General features: G+C 45.5%; 3 protein-coding genes across 3 annotated transcripts in view; 1 reads left to right on the forward strand and 2 right to left on the reverse strand.

The window, feature by feature from the left end:
* Window positions 1–319: 319 nt before the first annotated feature.
* noa1 (nitric oxide associated 1) lies at window positions 320–5,110 on the reverse strand. Its single transcript, XM_015952581.3, has 9 exons — window positions 4,873–5,110; window positions 2,738–3,682; window positions 2,423–2,587; window positions 2,232–2,342; window positions 1,890–1,981; window positions 1,567–1,698; window positions 1,377–1,493; window positions 1,164–1,281; window positions 320–1,065 (listed from the first exon to the last, which is right to left on the reverse strand). Exons 1-9 carry the CDS (start codon window positions 5,063–5,065, stop codon window positions 833–835), a joined length of 2,106 nt encoding a protein of 701 aa, XP_015808067.3. The 5' UTR covers window positions 5,066–5,110; the 3' UTR covers window positions 320–832.
* A 1,373-nt stretch (window positions 5,111–6,483) lies between these two features.
* Window positions 6,484–14,254, forward strand: nipsnap3a (nipsnap homolog 3A (C. elegans)). The gene is made up of 6 exons (XM_015952541.3): window positions 6,484–6,637; window positions 12,233–12,440; window positions 12,628–12,789; window positions 12,869–13,018; window positions 13,628–13,714; window positions 13,921–14,254. Exons 1-6 carry the CDS (start codon window positions 6,569–6,571, stop codon window positions 13,995–13,997), a joined length of 753 nt encoding a protein of 250 aa, XP_015808027.1. The 5' UTR covers window positions 6,484–6,568; the 3' UTR covers window positions 13,998–14,254.
* Window positions 14,255–14,803: 549 nt separating this feature from the next.
* Window positions 14,804–26,222, reverse strand: part of abca1b (ATP-binding cassette, sub-family A (ABC1), member 1B) — a 39,207-nt gene continuing 27,788 nt past the window's right edge. Inside the window, exons 21-49 of the mRNA XM_015952529.3 lie at window positions 25,934–26,211; window positions 25,633–25,853; window positions 25,264–25,339; window positions 24,932–25,182; window positions 24,760–24,811; window positions 24,566–24,688; window positions 24,274–24,422; window positions 24,059–24,183; window positions 23,877–23,975; window positions 23,603–23,792; window positions 23,231–23,325; window positions 23,126–23,158; window positions 22,944–23,049; window positions 22,733–22,807; window positions 21,234–21,403; window positions 19,899–20,076; window positions 19,708–19,823; window positions 19,446–19,590; window positions 19,237–19,360; window positions 18,989–19,118; window positions 18,645–18,771; window positions 18,499–18,561; window positions 18,308–18,414; window positions 17,238–17,379; window positions 17,013–17,147; window positions 16,388–16,491; window positions 16,189–16,281; window positions 15,770–16,013; window positions 14,804–15,674 (exon numbers count right to left, since the gene is read on the reverse strand). Of these exons, the coding sequence (XP_015808015.1) occupies window positions 15,522–15,674; window positions 15,770–16,013; window positions 16,189–16,281; window positions 16,388–16,491; window positions 17,013–17,147; window positions 17,238–17,379; window positions 18,308–18,414; window positions 18,499–18,561; window positions 18,645–18,771; window positions 18,989–19,118; window positions 19,237–19,360; window positions 19,446–19,590; window positions 19,708–19,823; window positions 19,899–20,076; window positions 21,234–21,403; window positions 22,733–22,807; window positions 22,944–23,049; window positions 23,126–23,158; window positions 23,231–23,325; window positions 23,603–23,792; window positions 23,877–23,975; window positions 24,059–24,183; window positions 24,274–24,422; window positions 24,566–24,688; window positions 24,760–24,811; window positions 24,932–25,182; window positions 25,264–25,339; window positions 25,633–25,853; window positions 25,934–26,211 (3,904 nt within the window). The 3' untranslated portion in view covers window positions 14,804–15,521. The remainder of the gene's footprint in view (window positions 15,675–15,769; window positions 16,014–16,188; window positions 16,282–16,387; window positions 16,492–17,012; window positions 17,148–17,237; window positions 17,380–18,307; window positions 18,415–18,498; window positions 18,562–18,644; window positions 18,772–18,988; window positions 19,119–19,236; window positions 19,361–19,445; window positions 19,591–19,707; window positions 19,824–19,898; window positions 20,077–21,233; window positions 21,404–22,732; window positions 22,808–22,943; window positions 23,050–23,125; window positions 23,159–23,230; window positions 23,326–23,602; window positions 23,793–23,876; window positions 23,976–24,058; window positions 24,184–24,273; window positions 24,423–24,565; window positions 24,689–24,759; window positions 24,812–24,931; window positions 25,183–25,263; window positions 25,340–25,632; window positions 25,854–25,933; window positions 26,212–26,222) is intronic.

Here is a 26,222-nt window from a genome sequence, read left to right on the forward strand (position 1 = left end):
GGTGGGATAATGATGTCATCGTGTGACAGGAAGCTGATCCTGTCTGGTCATATGCATCAGCAACGCAGGGGTTAACACCGACATCAGAGGATCTTCAACATCTGTCCCATCAGAACCTGAATGTTCTGATACAAGTTGATGATCTCTATGTAAAAATAATTGTAACTTTGCACAGATGTGATTACAGATGTTCCTGATGTGGCAACATAAATACACAACTTCTTAAAAAATGATAAGAACCTTGTTCTATGTAATAAAATCCAGATGTTGCCACCAAACTGCTGTAATGTTTCCACAAAGACGCAATCACACTCCAACATGTTCTCTGAATGCATTTAATAAACAACTGAGGCAGACTTTAGGAATCTAAGCATCATCTCAGGTGTGTGTTCAGACTGGATTATTGAGGTGGTACACACCAGGTACAGCAGAGGAAAGATCAGAACCTGGGCTTGTTTAAGGCTCCATCAGAACCAGTGCTGCTGAGCTGTCAAGATTTTTCTTAGTTCTGTCCAACAGAACCGTTTTCTTCTGAGGACAGGACAGTTTCTGTCCACCTAAGTCTTCATAATTTGGAAAGTTTTTATGATCCCTGAATGATCAGGAGCACCTTTTATATCATTCATCTGATCCAGAACATGTGGGTCTACAGCTTGTGTTACCATGGAGACAGACAGGTAACAAGTGGAGCTGAGATTATCTACGGACACACATCTGGTTGTGTAATTGCATTAGAGCAGGTAAACACAGCTCCTCCTGGACATGGATCACTGGTGGCAGAACTTAAACCCAAGCAGAACAAACCATCACTGTGTGTCCTCATCCCGATGTCTCAGCTCTTCTTCTTTTGGTCCTGTGGCCTCTGAGCCATGGCACCGGTCCATCTGTCCAGGGTTACTGCAGCTTTCACAGGTTTGTAGGCTGCTGATTTATGGACACGTTGTCCTTTCTGAGACACAATGTGAGGAAGAAGTGGTGAGGTCCTTAGACCATATCCTGCAGCTGCTGGACCATGAACTCTCAGCTGCACCTGGTCACCCGCGATTGCGGTCACAGCAACCCAACCTGGACAGGTGAGATACAGAAACACATGTGAGACAGGTACATCTGGCTGGTCTACCAGCTTGTAGGACCTGTGGGCTGCTTTGTAGAGTACAGTTTACCTGCTGATGACAAAGTGATGTCAGCTGCAGCATCCAGGTAACCTCGACCTTCCAAACACACGTCCTGAGGAACTAATGAGGGGAAAGACTCCATCCTTTCAGAATCTCCTACAGGCACCTGAATGCAGCACAAACAGCAAGTTACAAAACCTGAACTCAGTGCCCAAATGCAGCACCTTGGAATTCAGTTGTGTCGTCGTCATGTGACCCTACCCCCAGCAGGGCTCCTCCTGCGTGTTTCTCATAAATGCTGTCAGCTTTCTCCAGACTGGTGACATGAACTGGGACTTGACTGGAGGTCAGGACTGAAAACCAGCAGGACTTTCCCCCCTGCAGACGAAGGATAAGTAAGGTCTCAGGTCAGTGAACTCATCGTTTCTTAAGTTTGGTTTGACATTCTCACCTGCAGGAAGTCGATTCTGGCCAAAGCTCCAACAAACAGACTCATTTGGGGTTTTAACACAAACGTTCGAGGGACGATGGCCTGAGTTGGGACAACCAAGCGGACCTCCTGCTCCTGCAACAGGTGGAGGATCTGAAAAAGAGTCCAGATGTGGATTAAAAAGAATCCAGCTCGGGGGAAAATCATAAAGCATCGATGCGTCTCCTGATGGGTTCGGCTTCTGACCGGTATTCGGCCTGAACGTGTGAAGTCTCAATGAGATTCTGGTTCTGTTTGTAAGTTAAAGTTTCAACATGTCAGACTGATGAAGATGAGGTTCTCACATCATGATCCTTAATGATCCCAGGTGTGTCGTACAGCCAGTGGGCATCCTTTAGCTCGTTGTGGCTCAGTTCATCATGTGACCCGCTGACAACTGTGGGTGGAGTCAGAAAACAGCTGCTTTAAAATACTAGTAGGCTCAGAACCTCCTGACAGAGAGGGTCTCAACACAGGGAAACTAAAGGAAGAACAGGATCAGTGGAAGATATTGATTTGTGATCAGCTGATCACAAATCTATCAATCACCTGATCAATTAACACCTTCACCTCATGGTCTGACTGTCACATGATAATGCTGCTCAAAGTGGATGACATCACAGATTCTCCATCTAATCACAGCTCACCGGTTGCTGTCAAACTTCCATCGTCATCTTCGCTGAAGGCCAAACTGTCCGGGTCAAACTCGATTTCAGCTGTTTTGGATTGTCTGGGCAGGAATGTGCGTCCAACGTGACCTGAACAGGTGGATAGGTGAACAGGTAAAAGGGGCTCATGTAATCCTGCCCCCCCCCCCACCCCACCCCACCCCTCTTACCCACTAAGTATCCATGTCGACGGAGCGTCTGTAGCCTCTTTAGCTCTTTGGGTGGTAGCTCCGCTTCCTCCTGTTGCTTTGTCTCTTTCAGGCGCTCCTGGCGTCTGAACATCCTGTACGGAGTCGGGTTGATGATGGGGAACTTCAGCAGGTTTAGAGTGGTCCCTGAAGGAAGCAGAGTGAGAAGAAAGAGGAGACAACTTGAAAACTGACTGATTGGTGAAATGTGTTGTGCTGCTCAGGGACTGGGTTCAGAACCATTAAAATATCTGAGGCAACAAATGAGGTGAAATGTGAGTTGGTTCTGGCACTAACCAGGCCATGGGGAGATGGTGGCTTTATGGATCACGTCAGCAGCTCTGGACTTGCAGTAATCGGACTCCAGCAGCGTGTTGAAGAGCGTTGACTTGCCCACGTTGGCGCTTCCCACCAGGTACACGTCCCCTTTGTACTTCCAGGAGCGCTGCAGGCTGGAGATCAGGGTTTCGATCCCATACCCAGTCTTTGCACTGATCAGATGGATATCGGTCACCTGAGGTCCAAACCCGGAATCCTGACAGTACTGGCCCAGTTGCTTCTTGATGCGCTGCAGGTAGTTGGGCGAGTCTCTTGGCAACAAGTCCACCTTGTTGCCCAGGACGACAACATGCTTGTTGGTTCCCACCAGGTCAGGCAGGTCTGGCACAATAGAGTCAGGCAGGTCCAGCAGGTCCACAATGAGCAGCACCAGAGCCTTCTTGGTTCGGACCTGCTGCACCACTTCTCTGTACTGGTCCCGGGACAGCTGCACATCCAGGGCTTTGTGGTGGTACGTGATGAGGTGGCAGCGCTGGCAGGTGGCTCCATTTAAACCCCCCTCCTGCAGCAGCGCCTTGTACTTCTCACTGGGCAGGTAACCCGGCAGGCTGGGAACACAGCAGTGCAGAATGGCACCACAGCCGTAGCAGCAGGTGTCCCCAACTGGAACGTCCTGGTCCGGAGTCCCAAAAATCTTCTGTTCACTTTTTGGCTTTTTCTTCTTTTTTGTGGACTTTATGATGCTCTCATTTAGCGGGAAGTCCACATCCTGGAACTGAATGAGGGAATCCAGTGTCGACTCCTGGAGAGATGCTCCCTTTAACACCTGAAGCTGACGCTCCAAACCCCTCTGGTGTTTCTGAGGAGGTACTGGATCATCTGGACCAGATCCACTAGAGGTCTGGGAGTCTGTCAGCTGTTGGAGAAGCTGCTTTTCCTCCTGATGAGGATCCTTCTCTGGGTCTGGACCAGGACAGACAAGAACAACTCAAGGTGATTCTGCAGATCCAAACCTTGCTGTACCTGTTCCACACTGGCTCATCTAAACAGCACCTGAGACACGTTTACAACTTATCCTGAATCAGTTTCAGCTCTGTCCTGACTGGACCTCATCGGAACCACTGCAGAGCCGTCTCTTCAGAGCTCTGAAGCACGAACACACGTGTCTCTTTCCCTCACTGGCTTCCTGTCCCTGACTGAATGTAAAACACATACACACCTGAAAGAACTTCTCTCTCTAACATCTACAGCAGACTCCACGTACTCCATCACCACACCCCTCAGGACCCTTCTAAGCTTTATGCGAGATCGCGTCCCACCCAGTCTGCTGCAGTCGTTACGTCCTTTAACCCTCCCACTGTCTTTATAGGTGACCCCGCGAGGAAAGTTGACCATTGAGCAGGGTAGATGGTTTATCCCTTGAGGTCCATGTGGCAGGGGTGAGGAGTGAGCACCACCTCACCCCTGCCACATGGACCGCAAGGGATAAACCATCAATCCTGCTCAATGGTCAACTTTCCTCGCGGGGTCACACCCATTAGGACAGTGGGAGGGTTAAAAAGACACTTAACACACCTAGCCTGCTGGGGGTGGTTGGAGGGACCGGTTGTGTCAGTGCTCACCTCTGTCAGTGCGCCCCAAGGCAGCTGTGGCTACAATGATCACCACCAGTGTGTGAAGAATGTGTGTGTGAATGAATGAATGGCTGTTGTGTTGTAAAGCGCCTTGGGGGGTTGTAGAACCCCAGAAGGCGCTATACAAATAAGGCGCGGTAGCCTCTCCGATGCTAACACCAGCCTGTCCAGGCTAATGCTAGCCTATCCATGCTAATAAACAGTACAGGGAGTGTGTGATCCAGTCATGACAAGCCGAGGGCTGCTAGTCCCTAGCGTATCTAGTAGTAACGCCGGTAAAGGTGCTATTTCTCAGTAAGCAGCGCCAGCCTCTCAGTTACCGGTGCCAGCTTATCATTAATCAGATCCGGTAGTTTGCTTCGTAATTTATATAGCCTCCTGCTGCTGGGCAGTAGTCTTAATTTTGGCCCCCATACCGCGCCATATACACATACAGGACATTTAGATCATGTTAACGAACCATAAAAGTCGTTTTGGGGTTCTGATGCAGCACCATCGTGCAGCACAAACGTCACCCACCTAAACAGTTCAAGAATACGAACTGCTCCTCCAGGTCTGGATCCACGGTGCAGCTTCGGACCTCGTTCCGGATCACAGAGCGACCTGTCACGGGGGCAGGGCCCCGCGTCGGCCGCCTTCTAACCGGAGCGGCCACGGAACCGACGCTCCTCCACACCTGACGACGGACACACACCTGAAGCGTTCTCAGCATGGCGACATGACATTGGGTAGAGCAGGGACTTCCTTGACGGAGGTGACGTCACAATAGTTACAAGTTTTGGTTCCGGTGTGATGTTATTTACTAAACGATTAATTGTTTAGGATAATGAATTAAGAGTAATGCACTTATATACTTAAGTAACCACGAATAAACAATGAATAATCACACAGAAAGAGATAAAAAGTTCCAGAAGAAAATCAACAGTGTGACCCCACATCGGTGAGACGAGGTCTCACTCTGACACATATATCCTGGTGTCCAAATACTTAAAATAGACTTAAATCAGACAAACGGAGATAACAGATTCAGTATAAAGAAAAAACAAACAGAGCGCTGTCAGAAGAAAACACATAATTATCAAAGAGTAGGAATATTATTCATGATCTAGAAATTAAACAGTTGACAGTCTAAGGAGCTTTGAAAACCTTCAAAGACGTAAACAGTTGACAGTTCATGTGTTGCCCTGAGAAGAGTCATTGTAGAAACACAGCAATGCAGATATGTGTAATCTGAATGATTTCTGCTGAGATTAGTCTGGACAATGTTTTATTACTGGGTTGACATGACAATGACATAGCTCGTTGATGATTTCAAGTGAAAGGAAAACTGGATCTTACAGGTTTATTTATAGGAAATCAAAATTTTGTATTTTTTATTCTTTTACGCAAACGTACAAAATACTATTACTATTTGTATCACTTTGATTCACATGTCAACAGTTCATGATGATAATACACCAAGGCACATGTGTGGATGAGAGGGACTCAAGGTCACAGGGGTCAGGAGTGCTTTTGAGTGGGACGTTCAATAGTCCAAAGTAGAGTGTGGAAAAGAGGTGAAGAATCGTGTTCAAGCAGGAATAGGTGGAGAAACATGTCAGGTGTGATGTACGATAAAAGGGTTTCAGCAAGAATGAATGGAAATGTGTAGAACAGTACGGACCCTCTGAGAAGACAGGAGGCAGAGAGGAAATTTTGAGATTCTTCTTGGAGTGGTGGGGTGGTTAAAAATCAGGAAATGGGTCATCAGAGCCGATGAGATGGTAATGTGATGCTAATTGGTGGGAGAGTAGAGGATGTAGAACAGAGGACTCCACATTTGAAAATTAAATATATATATATATATATATATATATTTGTTCAAACAGGTCTAAAGTAGACATATCTATATCTATAAAATGTTTAAAAGTATTTATCTAAACCAACTTCCTGCTGTAGAGACAAAATTCCAACATTATAGAAATGCAGCTGGCCTGGGAGCCACACAAGTTTACTCAGAGACGCCTGGTGTAGAGCTGGAGCCACCTGGATTCACTGTGGTGGTGACCATATAAATGAATATGATTGGTGGCAAAGGTTTGAACGAAAAGTTGTTTCCAATCGAAGATCAGAGTGAGACCTCCTGTCTCAGAGGATATCAGAGAGGAACCTCCTACTTCAAAAGATTAACCTCCCTGTTCGACTCGTCCTGGGTTTGTGCTCTGTCTCCAGTAAAATGTTGAAGCTGAGCCGTTATCTGCGACCCGCTGCGGTCCTACTCAGACCTCCTGCTGCTACTGTTCAGGTGAGTGAGCCTTTAAGTCCACACCTGCGCCGAGGCCAGAACAGAAGTCCCACAATGGTATGTAGCTTTAGAGAGCGGCTACACCCCCTTCGGTTACAGCTGCAGCAGTAAGCGCGCGCGCGTGTGTGTATGTGAGGTTTGTTATTTCTCGGATGTTTGTCTCGTTGGTCTCTGATTGGGTTACAGACCAGAACCCTCAGTCTAACATTATCCAGAAGGTACGGGGGCCCTGAACGCCCCACAGTCTTCAGCGGTCAAACTCGCAGGGTGCATGTGTGCGCGTGCTCGCGCTCGCGTGTATTTGTTTAAATGTGTTTGTGTCAAAAGCATACTCGGGCTCACGCGCCGAGGGTCCTGGTCCACACGTCTCTGCCCCCTGCAGTGAAGTCAGACACCCAGCAGGGGGCAGCAAAAACCAGACCCTCACCAAACAGGCCTGAGGGTCGTAACGTTTTGTAAGTGGTCACAATTAATAAACTGTCAATAAAATATGAAAATTATCCAACAAAGTATAATGTTCCATCAAACTATGAGTCATTAATATTATTGGACCTATTCGATTGACAGGAAATAGACACTTAGGGTAGCCAGGGAACGAACTCATTAATAATTTGATGCAGAAGCAAACATATAGTTTATAAAAATCAATTTATCACTATATTCATACCACTAACGATTACACAGAATATCAGAAGTTAAATTATTATTCAAGATAATGTAGCATTAAGGATTGGCTACACATATATTAAATGATCAATAAGATGTGATAATTCCATATAAATATGAAATATCAATCTGATTGGTCTGTGAACGTTTAATCAAAAGACTTTAGTTTCTTTGACTTATTCAGGGAACATACACACTTCATATTAATTCATACAGAGTCAAGAATATAGTTAAAAAATGATTTTATTTTGATTTTCCTAAACTAAATGATTGTACATGACAAAGTATGAATGAAATGATAGTTGTATAGATAACAGACGATGAATGGAATGATTGAATGTGAGCTAGATGTTTGATAGTGGAGTGTGGGTTGTAAAATCAGTTTGGCTGTATGGTTTGATAAGCTAGAGATTTGTTTATAAAACCATCTGACACAATTTGTGCTGGTCTACGCACCCTTGTGTGGAGATCCCTGTGCGATCCAGGGGGTCAAGAGTTCGGGATGGACACTGCTGATGACGTGGACCTCTGGTACCGGAGCCCGTAGGCAGCTCCGATTATGACCCGTCCACTCTGGGTTATCTCCAGGTGACTGCGGGAAGCTGGAAAGCTTGTTTTGCATTTAAGGCTGTTCGGTGGCTCTTAAAAGCAAGTGGTGCTCGCTGCAGAACCACAAAGGCGGAGCTGCACCAGAAGGTGGAGCTGCACCAGAGTCAGCCCCACCCATTCCAGAATTAGCCCCGCCCATTCTATCATAGTCAGTCCAATTCCTTCCAGTTGTCAGACTTTATAGCATTCTGGAACCAAAGAGGGTGTTATAGCTAAAAAATGCAGGATTGGGGACGGAGTTGAGAAGTGAATTGAACAGTTTTTGTAAAGGTTCCATATAATTAAAAATCTAACTTTTGGAACTTTTAATCATGTTATATTGTCATTTCCTCATAAGAAACACGCCAAAGCCTTTTTTGGCCTCATTCATGCATTTTCTTCCCATCTCAGCTTCAATTTGGTCTCCTCCCCCGAAGCGGGTCTGGTCTTGGTTCTCAAATCTGGATATTCTGTGAATTTTCTGACAAATTATTTCTGAAATGACTACTACTGAGACACCGCCAATAAACCATACATCCCATCTACAAAGACTTGCCGGATAGCACAATCAAATGTAATGCCACCTAACTTTTATCAGTTGTGGTGGTGTAGTGGTTATGGTGTCAGGTTGACATGCAGTTTTGCGTAGGTTCGCCTCGCAGTAGTGGAAATATTCTATAACCCCTTTTCCTCATTTCTAGCTACACTTGCCAGTACTATGTTTACAACAATTTATTGGTATGCCGTTTAACATATAATGACTAATGTGTTTTTTTATTTATTCATTTGTTTATTTAGCCAGTGTGAGTCCATTTGTGAGCAGAGTTTCAACTAAAATGCTGTTTAGGAACGACCAAATTCAAAGAACTTGTAGAGACATAAATATTTTGCTGAAAATGAACATTACAACTAAAATATGAACAAATTAAATGTTTCAGCTGGCTAAATAGATTGTTGCCGACCCCACCGAGAATCGAACCAGCATCAGCTGAGGGGAAAGCAAAACTTAAGTCAAACGACCTTGCCACTGGACTACCAGAACTCTCATAGTGTTGTCAAATGTTGTTGTACAGGAGGTTTGTTGGAGCGGCTGTGGGCAGATATTCGCTGAAAGAAACCTTTTCATTTCAGGATATATTCAGACTTTGTCATGTAGCAAGTTATATTTATCTTGTTTAATTGGAGCACAGAACATAGCATTAACGACTGTAAACTAGTAACAGCCGTAATTCATGAGAGTCAGGTTAGTTTGCGATAAAGTTGAAAAACAAAAACGGAAGTCAGTGGGCTAGGCTGAGTTTGCGTGAATGGGCGGGGCTGACTCTGGTGCAGCTCCGCCTTTGTAGTTCTGCAGCGAGCACCCTCCTTAAAAGAGCCATTGTGTCTGAAATCACTCGCAGAGAAGCTTTGACCTTGAGCTCAAAATATAGGATGGTCTCAGAATGCTTGTTCACCCGACTGGTTTTGTCAAGGCAACGGCGAAGACTCCCTAGATCAGGAAGTAATTCCTGTTTTATCACCTTCATTGTTTATAAACTTAAACAAATCAGAATTTTACCCGTTTAAAGGGCATTACCAAAAATACCCCAGAAGTCACGTCCACTCAGATATTCAGAGAGCATTCTCTGCACACTCATGGTGTGAAGTAAAAATGTTTTTAACATTTATGTGAAGTGAATGTTAGACATTAAGTATTTAGCTTAGTATGAGGATTGCTGTAAAGTCATTGACTCTAGTCAGTGACTTTACAGCAATCTGCTGGGTTCCTTATATAGGAAACGTTTTACTGATTGGTTTGATGAACTGACCTGTATTGGAATGCTTACTTTGTGAAGTGCCTTGAGACGACTCTTGTCATGATTTGGCGCTATATTAGTAAACTTGAATTGAAAATTGAATTGAATAATAATCTTATTATGATGTGTATGAGTATACTGATAGATCAACTTGTTGAATCAACATTTACTGATCTGGTGTAGTTTATGATCTGAAATGAATCATTGCAGGAAAAATATTCATTTTACCACATCAATGATTAATGCACACATTATTCAAACACTTTGGGATTTAACAAGAGATGATTATATGACACTTATGCAATTATCAAGTTTAAAAAAGTCATTCATGATTCAAGTAAGATGAATTTTATTCAGAGTGAAAGTAAAAGGTCTCATCTTCTGCATGAGACCTTGTTCCAGCCACGATAAGGTAGCCAGGAATTATTATGTGTCCTTTATCTGGTGGGCAGCGCCTGCTGTACCAGTGATGAGAGCTTCTGATAGATCCAACTGGCAAAGCGAAGCCAGTCTTGACAAGACTGAGGAGTGGTTGGACTTCTGGGGTATTCCAAGGTCCCTTGAATACAGCTCGGCTGGTCTGAGGATACTCCCTGATATAGAAGTTCGCTTCTGCTGGAGGCTGACGGGTTGGTTAGCGTCTGATGAAATTGTAGCAGGTTAAAGCAAATAATGGTTGTTTGATTCTGAAAAAGGTGGATCTTTGCAGCTGAAAGTGTTCTGTTGTAAGAGCTGGCTTGATCTCACATAAGATGTTCAGTTAGCATTTTGACTGGAACCCCAGAATAGAGTGAGTCTCTAACTTTTAAGGTCTGTGTTTGACCAATCACAGACCAGGAAAAATGTAGGAAGTGTTATCAAATTCCTCTGCCCCACATCTTTTCCTAAGAGACAAAATATGTGACATGGCTGATTATAAAACCATCCTTAACTTATCAAGAAGATTTGTTTGGTGTATTTAGAATGGAATAGATGGCCCGTCATCAACAGTGCACAAGACAATAAATAACAATAAATATCAAAACCATGGAGGACTAAAAACAATTAAAAACATTTTACAGAACATCAAGAAAGTGCAGTGCAAACCAGTGATTCAGATCTGCTAAAACAACAGTTTAAAAGGATTTAAAACAGATTAGTCCACATTACTTATGGGGATGTGGGGGGTTGAATGGTGCTGTTGTGTTGAATGTTCTATTTAAGATCTAAAATAATGCATTTCAACAATAAAAAGTTATTTTGATTCAATCATTACTTTCAAGCAATCAAGTAGTCTTAAAGTCACCTTAGATAAAACACTCATTGTTCTATGATTTTAATTAATCTGTAAAGTAGGAAAGTAATCGTAAAGAAAGAGTACAATTCTTAGGTTAAAGTCCTGTCTTCTCCTGGAGATGTCTTGTAGCTTGCAGCAGATAGGGAAGCAGGAGAGGAACTTTGTTCTGGCGGTTCCCCAGGTGGCGAGGCTGGCTTATGGAGAGATGGTAATAAACGGAGCACACTGTTTCTCAGGTAAATGAAGATGGCTGGGCAGTGTAATGCCTGATGACCCTTGGCATGTCCATGACTTTCTTGATGCTATAGGGTCTTAAACAGAAACCTGATCCCTCAACCCATCTACCTGCATGGGTGTCACACCAAGTAGCTATGGACACAATCAGGTGTATCAAACTGCTCCTACACATGGATTCAAGAACAATTCATTTGTAAATTCTGATCAACATGGATTTGAACCACATGAGTGAATACCAGACCTCCTCCCCTTGTTACATCTCAGAATAAACAGTGAATAACTGCTGACATGTCTTCCAGTGGTGATCCTCCACTGGATGATCAAAATTCATGTCTATGCCTCAGAAAAGGGGAGGAGCTTTACAGAGATTGAGTTGGAGACACGTCTAGATGAGATAGAGACGTGGTACACGTTGTGTTGGACATGTGTTTGTGATGATTCTCGTTCATCCAGGAAAAGCCAGGATTATGTCTTGTTTGTTGAAGATGCCTTACTTCCCACCCAAAAGTCCTCTTCAGTTCCGATTATGGTTTGGGAATTCAGGCCTTATACCCAAAATCTAATTCCTAAGCACAGGGCATGTTGTGTGGACTGTTTACACTTTTATACGTTGTATGAACTTTACCAGTTTTTTAACCAAACAAAAGCATAATTTGAATTGGAGTGAAATGCACCACAGGGTTGAGGAGTAGAAGGTGAAGATTTGGTAAATGAATCCAGATGTTTCCATCCAGAGCTCTACTTCATAGACACTGTCCCTTCTGCCAGCTGTTTCCGTTTCTCCAGCAAATATCCTCAACATCTGTAGAGCCTCAGATTTCATGCCCTTCTGACTTTGGGCTCCAGGAGCGTGATGATGCCATGATAATGATAAACTACCTGCTCTTGTATACACCTTTCTGATTCAGAGGACCCTGTAGTGCTTTACACACACACACACGCACGCACGCACGCACACACACACACACACACACACACACACACACACACACCTGTTCTGTGTCTCAGACCTCTGCCCTCTCCTCTCTGCAGCCTCAGGAGTGCCTCTTCACAGGGCCTCAGCAGGAAACCCGAACCTTCTACGAGTTCCGCACCTACTGCATCCGCCCGGACCAGAACGCTGCCTTCCTTAAACTGACCAATGAGAAGATCCATCTCCGCACCGCTTACTCAGAGCTGATTGGATACTGGAGTGTCGAGTATGGTGGCTTGAACCAGGTCTTCCATATATGGAAGTATGGTGAGAACACGCCTTCTTCTCCTGAGACCAATCGCAGATCACTGATTGGTTTGTAAATTCAAAATGTGGTCAAACCTTCAGTTGAAGTTAAACTGATTAAGTTGTGATCCAGAGTGTAGATAAAGTCCCGTTCATAGTTGATAAAACGGTTTTCAGCCTGTTTTTGTCACATGCCCCGCCCCCTTAGACAGCTACTCACAGCGGGCAAAAGTACGGACAGCCCTGGCACAGGACCCTTCCTGGATGTCAGAGTACATCTCGAAGGCCCTGCCCATGCTTACATCACAGGACAACGAGGTCACATACCTGGTGCCATGGAGTCTCCTGCAGAAACCTCCACAAGAGGGAGGTAAGCCCTGCCTCCAGACTGCACCATCTTGCAGCGGCATCCTGCCTACCGGGTGTAACAACAGGTGTTTGTGTTCCAGGTGTGTATGAGCTGGTTTCCTTCCAGATGCGTCCTGGGGGCCCGGCAGTTTGGGGCAGCGCTTTTCAGGCTGCAACCACTTCCCATGATGCACCAGGGTACGGCAAGCTGCTGGGGGCGTTCCACAGTGAGTTTGGATTATTAAACAGAGGTGAGTGAGGCACAGTGACATCACACGTCAGCTGATGTTTAGCAACAACATAACCACCATTTATTCAGTAAAGTCTGAAATCGGATTTCAGTCATTTCAAGAATTATAGATAAAATATATAGATGAAAATGTCAGAATTTTAATAGTTGTTTAGTTTACAGGATTTGAGGCTGTTTATTTTTAAAATATATAAACACTGTTTTTTTCTCTTTCCTCTCAAAGCAAACTGGATTCACATTTGCAACAGTTCCCTGACAGAAGTCTCAGCAACGATTAATTTGCGTTTACGTTACAAAAGTTATTCTCTTCAGATTAAAAGGAAACAATGAAGGAATAATCAGAAACTTCATCAGATGTTTCAGTAATAGAACCTAAATCCTGATGACCTTTGTTCTGATTCTTTTCTCAAATGTCGAGGTCTGCCTATAGATGGCGCTCTGGGCCATCAGCAGCTCCTCTGGTGGTTCCTCGCTGTGGAAATGTTTTTGCATCTGTTCCAGTTCCAGATGCTTCTGACTGGACTGTGTTTGGAGCAGAACCAGACGGGTTTTGTTCGTTTCTGTAATGTTAGATGTTGTTTACCATGATGTCACTGTGTCTGTGTCTCAGTTCACACCCTCTGGTGGTACGAGAGCGCCGACCAGCGAGCTGAGGTTCGACACAAGGCTCACACTGATGCCAGAGTGGTGGCTGCAGGTGAGACTCCGCCCACTATCCTGGTGACATCACACATGTCAGAGAAGTGACTGATTCTGAGGCTGAAAACTATTGTTTAGTTATCTTTATGAAAAGAAGAAATCTCAGGAAAAACAGTGGTCCGTTCATAATCAATCACTCTTCCTCTGCTTTTCTCTTACTCACTCTCCCTTTCCGTCTCTCTCTCTCCCAACCTGCTCTTTCAGTCAGGAACAGTGTGAACTATCTGGAATCTCAGAGGAATCAGCTCATGTTCCCATGTCCGTTCTCTCCGATAAAGTAGTTTCCTTCCATCTCTGTGGAAATGGTCTCATGATGCTGACATGTGCTCTGGACTACTGAGCCAGCCTCCATCGGTGGTCGAGCTAATAGCAGCTCATCAGGATTAACCAACATGGAGCTGTTGGTGTTTGAGTTGCAGCAACTCGGTCCAATCCTGCTGGTGGTGGGCGGGGCTTCAAAACCTTACCATATACTATAAGCCGAAGAGTTTTTGATGGTTGTCAAAGAACTAAAATAAAGTGAGACTGTTTAAATGTTTGGAAATGTTCATTTATTAAAAACAAATGGATTCTTTAAGACAAAACCATTTCAGTCATGTGACTCTTTCATCCATCCGTCTCCATGAACAGGAAAACCAAACCGAGGGAATCTGGACTGAAGGAGATTGAAATTTAAATACATGTATATTCTTTTTCTGCCCTGCTTGGTCCTGATTAACTGTCACCAGGCAACAGGTGAACAGCTTTCCAGTCCGTCACATGGACACAGAGACAAATGGGACATAGAACCATTCACACTTACAATTTAGATTTGCCGATCAACCTGACATGCATGTTATTGGCTTGTGGGTGGAAACCAGAGAAAACCCACAAACATGCATGGGGAGAATGTGCAAAGGCCACAGCCAGGATTCAAACCTGCAACCTCACTGTGAGGCAACCTTGCTACCAACTGTGCCACCATGAAACCCTGAAATACAAGTTTTAGCTCAGAAATGATCAGCGTAAAAAATGTTCAGGTTCCTTTTAACGGGCAAACAGGGATAGTTTAAAGGAAGAGAGTGTTTGAAGCAGTGGGCGGAGCCAGTGGATTGGACTGGTTTTATTCTGCTCATTGGGCCGTAACAGCTGTTCATTCATCAGCAGCTCAACAACTAACGTGTGATCATAAAACAGAATCAGTGTAAACAAAAACAAATGACTCAAACACTTAAAGTGCTGCAGTCAGACACATGGGCTGATGTCTGATCAGCTAAATCAGTCATCAAGTAGATCTCTGATCATTTAGGTCTGATCGCTGATCAATACTGCAATGTGCTGTCTAGGAGCTGAAGAGGTATTGTGCTGCTTCACAGCGGAAGCTTTCAGGTCTGCTCCTCTTTCATTAATAAAAAAACTATAAAAATCAATCTTTGCATCGAGCACTCTGATTGGCTGTTAACACTACAGAAGCAGTGTACACACTGCCCAAACAACAGGATTACAAGGTAGAGTTCCAGCTACAAATATAAATAAGAGTTCGAGGACAAAAACGGAATCAAAGCTCAGCCGTCTGAAATCATCTGTATTCTTCATCATTGGTTCAGAACAGCAAATGCTCACGCTTGTTCAAGTTTTTAACTCGGAGCTGCTCGCCGCCTCCACAGGAAGTCTTGCATTGAGTGGAATCGGGTGGCAGGAGGCTCTGCCTACCACCATTTTTAAATTGGTGCGACTCTACAGCAGGTAAATGGGAGAAGTCCTCTGCTGTGCGTTGAGTCCAGGCTGAAGATCAGCCTACTATTGTCACATGACATCACTTGTAATCACATGATGCTTTCCTGCTGCCCTCCACCTCCCTCAGCAGCTGCACAGGTAGAGCTCAGCGCTGCAACATCAATGGACACGTCCTTCCTTCTCACTGAGGCATCTTTGGAAACATAATCATCACTCTGGTCCTTCGCAAAGTTTACGAAGACCTGGAACCAAAAATGACATAGTTCAGAATTTCTGAGGACCACATTTCCCATCAGCCCCTTCGTCTTCCTTTCCAGGTGTGTTTTGTGGGTTGTACCTGGTCCAGAGTGGTCTGAGTGACAGAGTAGTCCTCAATCCGGAGAATGTCCTTGTTCTCGGCGAGGATGGAGAAGATGTGAGCGAGTGACGTGAGTGAAGATGGCAGCTGGTACTGCAGCATGTTGCGGTGCTTCTCCTTCAGCGTGCTGCCGCTCAGCTCGCTCTCGATGAACTTCATGACAGGCAGAAGGTCTGGGTCGGGTCCCGCCACCCGCAGGATGATGGTGTACCCATCACCAAACCTGCCACAGGAAAACATTGTCTCAGACTTTAAATTGGATAGGAGCTTTCTAGTGGCCCCTAGTGGTCACTAAGCAAAGTTAACGTTAAACGCTTTTATGTTTCATTTTAAATGAAATAAAAAAATTATTTTCATTAGGTTTCAGAAAAGTTTCACTAGGAATCCCTGAGTGTCACCTGTTCTTCAGGTGTTGGACGCTCCCCAGACATCTGAACCTGCCGTTCACCATGATGGCCATCCTCGTGCACAGAGCTTCGCACTCTTCCATGCTGTAACAAACACATTCAAAGTCCCATCACAAGGGTCAGGAGGTCACACACTTAGACAAAGAGCCAAGGACAAACATAGAGAACGCTGGTTCCATCTGGGACTCACCTATGGGATGTGAGGACCACGGAGCGCCCCTCCTTGATGACACTGTGGATGCAGTTCCATAGGGCTCGGCGGGCCTTGGGGTCCATACCTGTGGTGGGCTCGTCCTGCAACAGGGATCAGAGCCACGTTCAGATGGATCCCTGGGGAGGAGGGGGAGGTGGGCCATACTAGTCACCTCCCTCCCCCACCTCCACAAACACACACATGCTCAAGTTTTTCTTTGATTAGCTGTCGAGGCACATATGTTAGAGATGGGTGATGTCTCCATGATGACAAAAACAGCAGAACAACTCTGCCCCTCACCAGAGACTCAAGAAGGTGTTCAGGTGAATCCTGCTGGTGGATTTTTATGTGCCACTAAACTAAAAACTAATCTAAAATACATCTAATCCTCAGTGTATTGGGGGGGGGGGGGGGGCAGAAACAGAATGGTAGAGGGAGTATTTGAAAAGCAGCCTGTTACCTTGCTAGAGTATGGTGCCCCAAAAGGGACAAAATTCTAGGTCAATTGCCCTGGAAGGGGACAGCTGATCAGACATTTCACTGTGTGTGTGTGTGTGTGTGTGTGTGTGTGTGTGTGTGTGTGTGTGTGTCTGTGTGTCAGAAAGCAACAGAGGTTATTTACCAGAAACACAACAGGGGGCGCTCCAATCAGAGAGATGGCTGTGGACAGCTTCCTCAGGTTTCCTCCGCTGTAGCTTCCTGCTCGTTTATCTGCGTATTTTAACAAACTCAACTTCCTGATGCCCCACTCTGCCACCTGTCAATCAAACAGCAGTCGATCAAAGCCTGGCAGCATGGCCCCACCCAGCAGTGTGTGTGTGTGTGTGTGTGTGTGTTATTGACTCACGTCACACACTTCCTTCTCCGGGACACCTCTGAGGATGGCGTACAGCTCAAGATGCTCTCTTCCTGTCAGCAGCTCATTGATGGCATCAAACTGAGGACAGTAGCCCATGTTTTGGTGCACCTCGTCGATTTCCCTCAGGATGCTACAGAGATCCGAACACACATGAATACAGAACAAACCAGCATCAGCTGGTCCATCTTTAAAGACGTAAAACTAAAACTCGAGTTGGAACGTGTTCTATCCTATTGAGGGTGGGGTGGCTTTTCATCTGTGAGAACAGCTAATCAGGTCTAGACTAGTGGCTCTGCAGGTTTCAGGAACACGTGGAGAACCTTCTGGACTTGTTCAGAATCTGGATTAGAGAGGGCCACTAATTAAGCAGGTCTTCGGTTTGGCTTTAAAAGCCTTGGCGGAGCATGCATGCCTGATGACCTGAGGCTGAGAGTTCCTGAGAAGACACGCTCCCCGAGTTTTCCTTTTGCTTTAGGGGTTAAAACCAGTTTCCTGTGATCTCAAGACCCTTGATGCACAAATTCCTCAGCTCGGCTTCTTTATTTGTTAATCTTACATCAACATTAATGTGGCCTGAAGCGTTCACCCACATAAATTATACAGACTTAGCCACCAAAAGACTTCTGTTACCTTTATTTTTATTTTGAGTTACCATGGGAACATAATTAGCAAAAAAGACCCTAAGTTACGCTGAAAATTTGGTGGATTTCTTCGAATCTCCCTGAAACATCATGCTGCTTGACAGCTTACTGCGTCATTCAACCAAGAATTTTCTTTAACTTCTAAAAAACTCAGATGGTACGTGGCTGTAAAACTGTGCTTCATCTACCTCCTCTTCTTCAGTCCAGACCTGAGGTTGCATGAAGTGCTCTCCTAAGTTCTATACTTTGTTTTAACTTAGCGCATTTTACAAAACCCCACTCTGCATTCTTCCTCTTTCTACTGCCTCCTCCTCATCATCATTCCTTTCTCTATTTTGTGCACACTAAAGACCTAACCCAGTTGTCAAAAATGTTGTTGATGTTGGACCTGGACTCTCTGCTCAGGTATCATCTCACCTTTTCCCAGCCAAGAATGCCTCTCCACTGGTCACCATTGTGTCTCCTGTCAACATCTTGAAGGTAGTTGTTTTTCCAGCTCCATTCACTCCGAGCAGACCAAAACACTGAGAAAACACACACAGGTGCTCAGTTTCTCATGGCTCCATGTTCTTCTCAGAGAGATACTACCTGTCCAAAGTGAGGCTCACCTCTCCCGGTGGAATCCCAACACAGAGTCGGTCTACAGCTGGCTTCTGCTTCCTCTTAAACACCTGTGGGTGACATCACTCAGGGTCAACAAATTCCTAAGACCGGGTCTTAGAAACCACCTGGTCAGGTGTTACAGCCTGCCCACCTTAGTGAGTTGCCGCAGCTCCAGGATGTCTCCCTGTCCAAGACCCTGGACAATCCTGTGTCTCTCTCGGGCGACATCCTCATCTTCTTCTCCAAGTGCTCCCAATTTGGTGAGTGTACTGACAGGCCTTCACGTGCACACACACACACACACACACACACACACACACACACACACACACACACACACACACACACACACACACACACACACACACACACACACACACACACACACACACACACACACACACACGTGTCATATGGGTATGAGACAAAGTTCTGAGTGTCAGCGGTGATTGCTGCCAAAGGTGAGGGCGGAGGACAGAACCATTCTCAACGTACCTGGGTTTGATACAGAACCGATACTGGATGAGGATGGTGATGATGAAGAAGACGACACCCTCCACAGCCATGGCGAGCAGGTTCTTTCCCACCATGTCCCACTCAAGAGGAGAGCGGAACCTGTTCTCACCTGGAGAACAGTCATATTCACACACCCAGTGAGCTACCTGTCCTCACACGTGCTCACCTGTGAAGGGAACACCTGGTGACTAGTCAATATTTCAAAACACTAGGCCTGCTTGTGTTACCAAATCTTTCCAGAGCATCCGCCATCGCCTGGTTCTTCACCATGTCGATCAGTCCTCGCCCGAGACAGAAGTGAGGGAAGATGAGGAGGACGTTCTTCAGAATATCATTGATGCCGCCGATTTCCTGCAGAAACAACAACTTAAAACTCTGCTTGCCGCTGGACTAAACTTCAGCTCAGGTAAAAGATGGCTGCTCAGTGATAACTCACATGGTCTCCAAACAGCTCCATGACGAAGGTGGAGATGCTGCCGTTGATGCCAATGAGGATGTTGATGCTGGTGAGGACAACATATGCCGTGCTGGGGATCTTAAAGAAGAACGATGCGGGGTACATGAGGGGAGTGATGGACCAGCTGGAGACGAGACGGAGACAGTTTGGACGATGAAACACCCTGACTCCTAGAAACCCATTAACCTGTGCAGTACGGTGGAGTACTATGTTGTACAGTGTACTTCTGTGTAGTACTGACCCATAAAGCAGCAGCAGCAGTGCAAGTACCGGCAGATTGCTGGACGACACATAGGCTTTTTGTTGGAAGCAGATGAAGATGAGGATGACGAGCGTCGCCGGGACAAAGTAGTTACACTGCAGAGACACACAAACATCAGACAAAAAGCACACACCTTGACATGCAGAGGGGGGCGGCGCTTAGCTTCTCACCATATCCCACATGAAGTTGGCCACCCAGTAGAGCAGTGGATGGACACCGCTGATGAACTGCATGTGTTTGGCTTTACTGACACGCTCCTGGATCAGGAAGACCACAAAGCTCGCAGGAACAAAAGACATAGCAAATATCACACAGATGGACACCAGGACATCCACAGAGGTTGTTACCCTGGAGATACAGAGGACAAAGGCAACAGACTTCTGTCAGAGTTGTCACCCAGTAGGTGTGTGTTATGTCCAGGTGTGATTAGAGACAAGTACAGAATTCGGTACTTTTTAAGGCAGCGGCTGAATTCCATAGTACCGACTGAGTACTGATTCATGTCATATGAAACGGTGCCTTGTTTCGGTACTTGTAACGTCGTCAGTCACTGTGGGCGAGCTGTAAACAAAGCGAGGAAGCGTTCTGAAGTTTGGGCCCACTTCACTAAATGCGATGGGCTATTGGGTGATGATGAAACCAGCAATACAGATCTGAGGATGAGGCATCTTAATCTGCTCCAGCAGCTAAATAAACTGTTTAAGATAACATTATCATGACAGTTTAGTTTTTGTTTTACATAGCTAATGGTGCGTTCACTGTCTCCTCGGAAATTCCACCTTCCGAGTAGGAAAAATAAACAGTTTGAAAATGAACGGCAAAAGGAATGAAGATACACAGTAAATTTAGTTCACTGCAAAGATGTTTGCTTCAGTGTAATTTGGAGTTTATAAAACTACAAGGACCCACCATCACACAGTTTGTCCAGATGAAAAAGGACATGGAGCTGGGTTTAGTTTGTGGAACACCACAGTATTATAATACAAACTGTTGTACGGTATCAACGTTTGCTTTAGTTTCATTTGTAGTTTATAATATATGGTCTCCTCATCAGAGTTCCTCCAGAGGGCATAGAAGAGGATTAGGAGTACATGGAGCTGGGTTTGTTTTTACATCATTTAGAAACAGTTGTTGTTAAAGGTTTTCATAATGAAGAATTTTATACAACACTACGATGAAAAATACAAACAGTTGTATGTTATTATGATATTTATCAAATATGGTTATATATTGGAAAAATAATATATATATATATATATATATATATACATATATATATATATATATATATATATATAATTAAAAAAGCTATTTAAATAATTATTAAACACTCAAAAGTATCAAAAATTGGTACCGTTAAGTACCGGTATTGATTCGTAGGTACCGGAAATTGGCACAGTATCGATTCAAATGTCAAATATACCCATCCCTAGATGTGAGTAGATCAGGTGTGTTGTGTCCAGGTGTGTTTAGGTAAGGTGGGTTGTGTCCAGGTGTGTACTTACAGTGCAACCTGGGACAGCTGCTCCTTGGTCAGGTTCAGTGGGTGATTGAAGGCGCTGATGCCGTAGCTGCTGGGCTCCGAACCCGTCGGCAGGTTTGCTCTCAGAATGCTGTTGCTCATCACGTTGATAAACGCTGCTGCGCTGTGCCAACCTTTGTTGTTAAACCAGATCTGAGGAGACCAGCTTCAGGATTAATTCAGGACCTGGACATCTACAGTCTGAATGTGACATGCAAATGTTGTCCCAAGAGTAAAGCACATATTTGAATCAATCAGGTCAGAACCACCTGTCAGGTGTTTCTAACCCACCTAGTTCTTAGTGTGTTTGAAAAATAACTACATCAGTTCAACAAAACCAGGAGAACACTTTGCCTTTAACCTATTAGTTTTTGATCAGCAAAACAAACAGAACAGGGCTGAGCAGGATCATGTGGGGCCAGCCAGGGCTTAGGCGTAGAAATAAATCTGTCTGTTAAATTCATAGAATCCAGAGTTGTGACATATGTTTATTGAGAGCAGCAGTAGCCTATGGGATAAAGGTCAGTCTGTTCCTATTGGTGCTGCATTTAGGAAGGCGATATCTCTGATCTGAAGGCAACAACTGGAACTCAGTCTGCAGATGTATGAGCCTCTCACTTAACTATCAAGTCTCTTTTGGTTTTTGAGACTGAGCCATTCAAACCAGCAAATAACATTAATTGTAATAAATAATCACTTTATAGATGGTCTCTTTACACACCTCTCAGCAGGCTGAAACCTCTTTGATTTGGTCAACACAAAGGAGACAAATACAAAATGACCCAGTAGGGTGTTGATCAGCTCACCCCAGCTAAATAGAGAAACTGTTTGGAGTTAAAAACACTGGTTAGATCAGATTGATACTGGAAGTGTGAATCTAAGAATATCTGTCCAACCTGTTGCAACCTGCAACCCAAGTCCAAATCCATGCATATGCTTTAGTAAAGTTGGGGAACAGCTTGTTACGACCTAAAATGTATTTAGAGACGCGATCCCTGCCGAGATCTGTAGCATCTGGAACATCTAGGACCAAATTGTAAAGTGAAGTGAACCACAACAGGTAAAGAAGCTGTGCTGGGCTACACTCCCATTTCTAACTAGCAGAAGCAGCCGGGTAACTGATAACTGGTGTGTCATACTGAATTAATGCAAGCTGTGATTTCCTTTTAACCCTCCCACTGTCCTAATGGGTGTGGCCCTGCGAGGAAAGTTGACCATTGGGCAGGATTGGTGGTTTATCCCTTGAGGTCCATGTGACAGGGGTGAGGTGGTGCTCACTCCTCACCCCTGTCACATGGACCTCAAGGGATAAACCACCAATCCTGCCCAATGGTCAACTTTCCTCGCAGGGCCACACCCATTAGGACAGTGGGAGGGTTAAATATCTCAATACCAAAATAGGATTTCTCTCCAAAACAAAAACCATGAACAGAACCTAGTTCCTGGTTTCCTGGTTCTGACCCAACTTTCTCCTTGACCCACCTTCACATTGTTTTTGGTGTCGAGGCCGTTGATGAATCCTGACAGATTGTCCAGGAATCTGTCTGCAGCGGCGCCCTGCAGGAAATACACAGTTTCAGTCATCAGGCTGTGCTTCTAGATTCTGGTTCTATATCAGGAAGCTGCACTGTTATTTGTAGAAGAACAACTGGACTGAGTTGAGAATTTGACAGCAGGTTTGTCTCCAACTAACCTCCTGTAACTCAAAGATCTTTCGGACTCTCTCAATGGCATCATCAACTTCGTTGGCTGGTGGGAGGACCTGTGTGCTCCTGGCACCCAATGAGAAGCCTCCATACCTGCAGAGGGAACAGATCATTAGAGCATCCAGGAGCAGCGAGTGACTAATGAAGGTAGATCGTTCCAGAGACGGACCTGAACTCATTCACCCAGACTTTGTTCTTCAGGCTGTAAACAGACAGAACACTTTAGTACCTGGACATGTTCAGGTGACTTAGGTCAGGTGAGTCCTGTGTCTACCTCTTTCCAATGATCTGAGCATAGGTTTTCACCAGGTAGTCTGAGATGTTTCTTCCTGTCAGGTTCTGCAGAGCATCGGTTGCACTAAGTTTGATCTAAAGAGAAAAATTTAAACACCTTTAGGTTCAAATTACAGAGGAACAAATGCGTTCACCTGCTCAGGCCAAAATGTAGACCTCCATCTGAGGCGTTGTTCAATCCATCGTGCGGCACTGCTTTCTGTTCTGAAGAATTTCACTGATACAATCAGTGATCCTCCACAAAACACACACACATGCACGCATACACACACAGTCTGTCCAGACTCTTAATGCAAGTCAAGAACTGACCGACTGCTCCTCCACCCCAAGCACAGATGTCAGGAGATCTAACCTCAGGTGGGGGGAGACCTCCAGCTCCTGCAGGACACTCCGGCAGCATCCTCTTCTTGCCATCACAGGTGCAGAAACAGGCTGGAGATGGGTTCTCCATGGTCCAGTTTCTGAAGCTGAACATCTCCTGGACACTCATGGGGACATCAGGGGTGTGCCAGTCCTCATCACCCATTGTACAGGGGGCCTCTCTGATGAAGGTGGAGCCAGACAAAAGCAGGGGTGAAGGTGGTGTTGGGGGCAGATGGGTAAGGTGTTCTGAGAGAAGTTCTTACGGGATGGAATACCCATCCATACAGCGAGTCCCAAGACCCGGCGGGTCCATCAGAGCGTTCAGCAGCTTCTGCATGTTGGCGTCTCCAGGGGCATCATCACTGTGAGACACACACACAAAGAGTCAGATCACAATAAACCTGATGTCAGCACTGCACACCTGAAGGGCAGGTTTGACAAAGACCTGAGAAAGGTGACCTGGTCTTCATACATCCACGGCTGCAGTTCTAGACTTGGATACTTTCCGAACGGCGGCACAATGAGGCTGAAGACCAGAGCAATGCAGACAAACACGGCAGGAAGTACTATCTGAAAACACACAGCTCTGTGTAGTTAATGCTCACAGAACATGTACCAGGGTAATCAAGTGGGACAGGTGTGAGACAGGTGTAGGCCCACCTGAGCGAAGAAACCCTTTCTAGAGCGTCGAGCATACAGGAAGCGTTTCCACATCAGTGCCACAAACTGCTGCCTCTTCAGGCTCCACCCACTCATCTGATAGGATCCCTTACCATCAGTGCGGTTCAGCCAGTCTGACTCCCTGCAGTCTGACATGAAACACCAATCACATGACCACCTGCTCAACCTCAGCATTACTTCCTAGGGCCAATGATTGATTTCCTGTCCTCTATTAGTGTAGCTCTGCTTTTGTTGTATGTTAATAGTGTGTGTGTTGTCAGGGTATGTGTACCAGCATCTCCTTCGGACTCGTTGCCATCATCCTCATCCTCAGATGTAGGCCTTAAGCAGCTCTGATGATCTCCTCCGCCAAAGGCATGAGTCCTCCTCCGCCTCCGAACAGGAAGTGTTCCATCTGAACACAAATAAATGAGTATTTAATCTTTTATTGTGCAAGATCAGAGTCAGAGGGCACTTCCTTCTTACCTGAAGGTACTTCAGTGTCAACTCCATTATCTTCAGCCACTTTCAGGAAAATCTACCAAAACAGGAAACCGTGAAATTGTTTGTGCCACAAATTCATCTCAGAAACATAGAAACCGCATTCATCTGAACCATGGATAAAATGTTTGCTGTAGTAACGTCACTAAAAACAAACCTCCTCCAGCGTGGTGTCAGACACTCCGTAGCTGGAGATGCCCAGTTCCTGCAGCTTCAGGTCTAGATCTCTGAAGAGCTCCACAAAGGCTCCGTCTTTGGCAGCACTGTATGGCAGAACGTACGTCAACTCGTGTCCCAGGTCCTCCACCAGGCGGGCGGCTGGGACATGCCTCAGGATTAGTGCTGATGCCAGAGACGCATATGGAGGCACAAACGAGGAGGGACAAACAGATGCTGCCAGCCCGTTCTCTGAGGATGCAGACACAAGATGCGGATCAGCTCCACCTGAGGGTGAACAAATCAAACGCTCCACTAAAACACTCAGCTCACCGATGGGGGCTGCCTCACTTTCATGGTCACTGCCGAGTCCTGCATCACTGCTGCTGACAGAGGTGCTGTCCTCGTCCTGAAATGAGACCAAATACAGTAGTTATTGGTTTTACCAAGAACAATACCTTAAATATAACCACACACACGTCCATATTACAGTTAATAGATATGTACATAAACATAATACATTTTAACATAGCATTGATGCTGCTGACTCATCCACACACACACACACACTGTCCTCATCTTTATCGAAGACTAGCTAGTCCTTGTACTACCATAAATACTTCAACATAAACCACAACAGACACATGCGACAGTCCTACATGACTCAGTGGCTATGTCCCGTGAGTGTGGATTAAAGCAGACCTTCTTGGTGAAGGACACGGTGCTGGATGAGTTCCTGCAGGAGCTGAGTGATGGTTCTGGGCCTTTTTTCACTAGTGTCAGGTAGTAGCCTGTCCCCAGCTGGTTCTTCAGGTATAGAGATGAGCCCACACAGCACAGCTTGCCGTGGGAAATGATGGCAATGCGGTCTCCCAGGATGTCTGCCTCGTCCATGTGGTGTGTTGACAGGAGGATGGTCCGACCTGACCGGAGATCAGAAGCTAAGCTCACATGATAGTGCAAATCAGAAAGCAGCCAGATAAAACTGACCAATCAGCCTCACCCTGTCTGTATTTCAACAGAAGGTCCCAGATTCCCCTCCGAGCATAAGGGTCAACACCAGCCGTGGGCTCATCCAGGATCACCACCTTTGACCCCCCGACAAAGGCCAGGGCCACTGACAGTTTCCTCTGCATGCCCCCTGAGAGAGTACTGGTCCTGGACCTGCGTTTGTGTGGCAGCCCTGTGTCCTGCAGAATATGTTCAATCTCGCTTTTCACCTGCTCCTCCGACAGGCCTTTCAGCCGAGCGTAGAACCAGATGTGTTCCTCCACTGTCAGCCTGCAGGGGGC

The sequence above is a fragment of the Nothobranchius furzeri genome, chromosome 1 (genome assembly GCF_043380555.1).
Source record: "Nothobranchius furzeri strain GRZ-AD chromosome 1, NfurGRZ-RIMD1, whole genome shotgun sequence".
NCBI classification, from domain to species: Eukaryota; Metazoa; Chordata; class Actinopteri; order Cyprinodontiformes; family Nothobranchiidae; genus Nothobranchius; species Nothobranchius furzeri.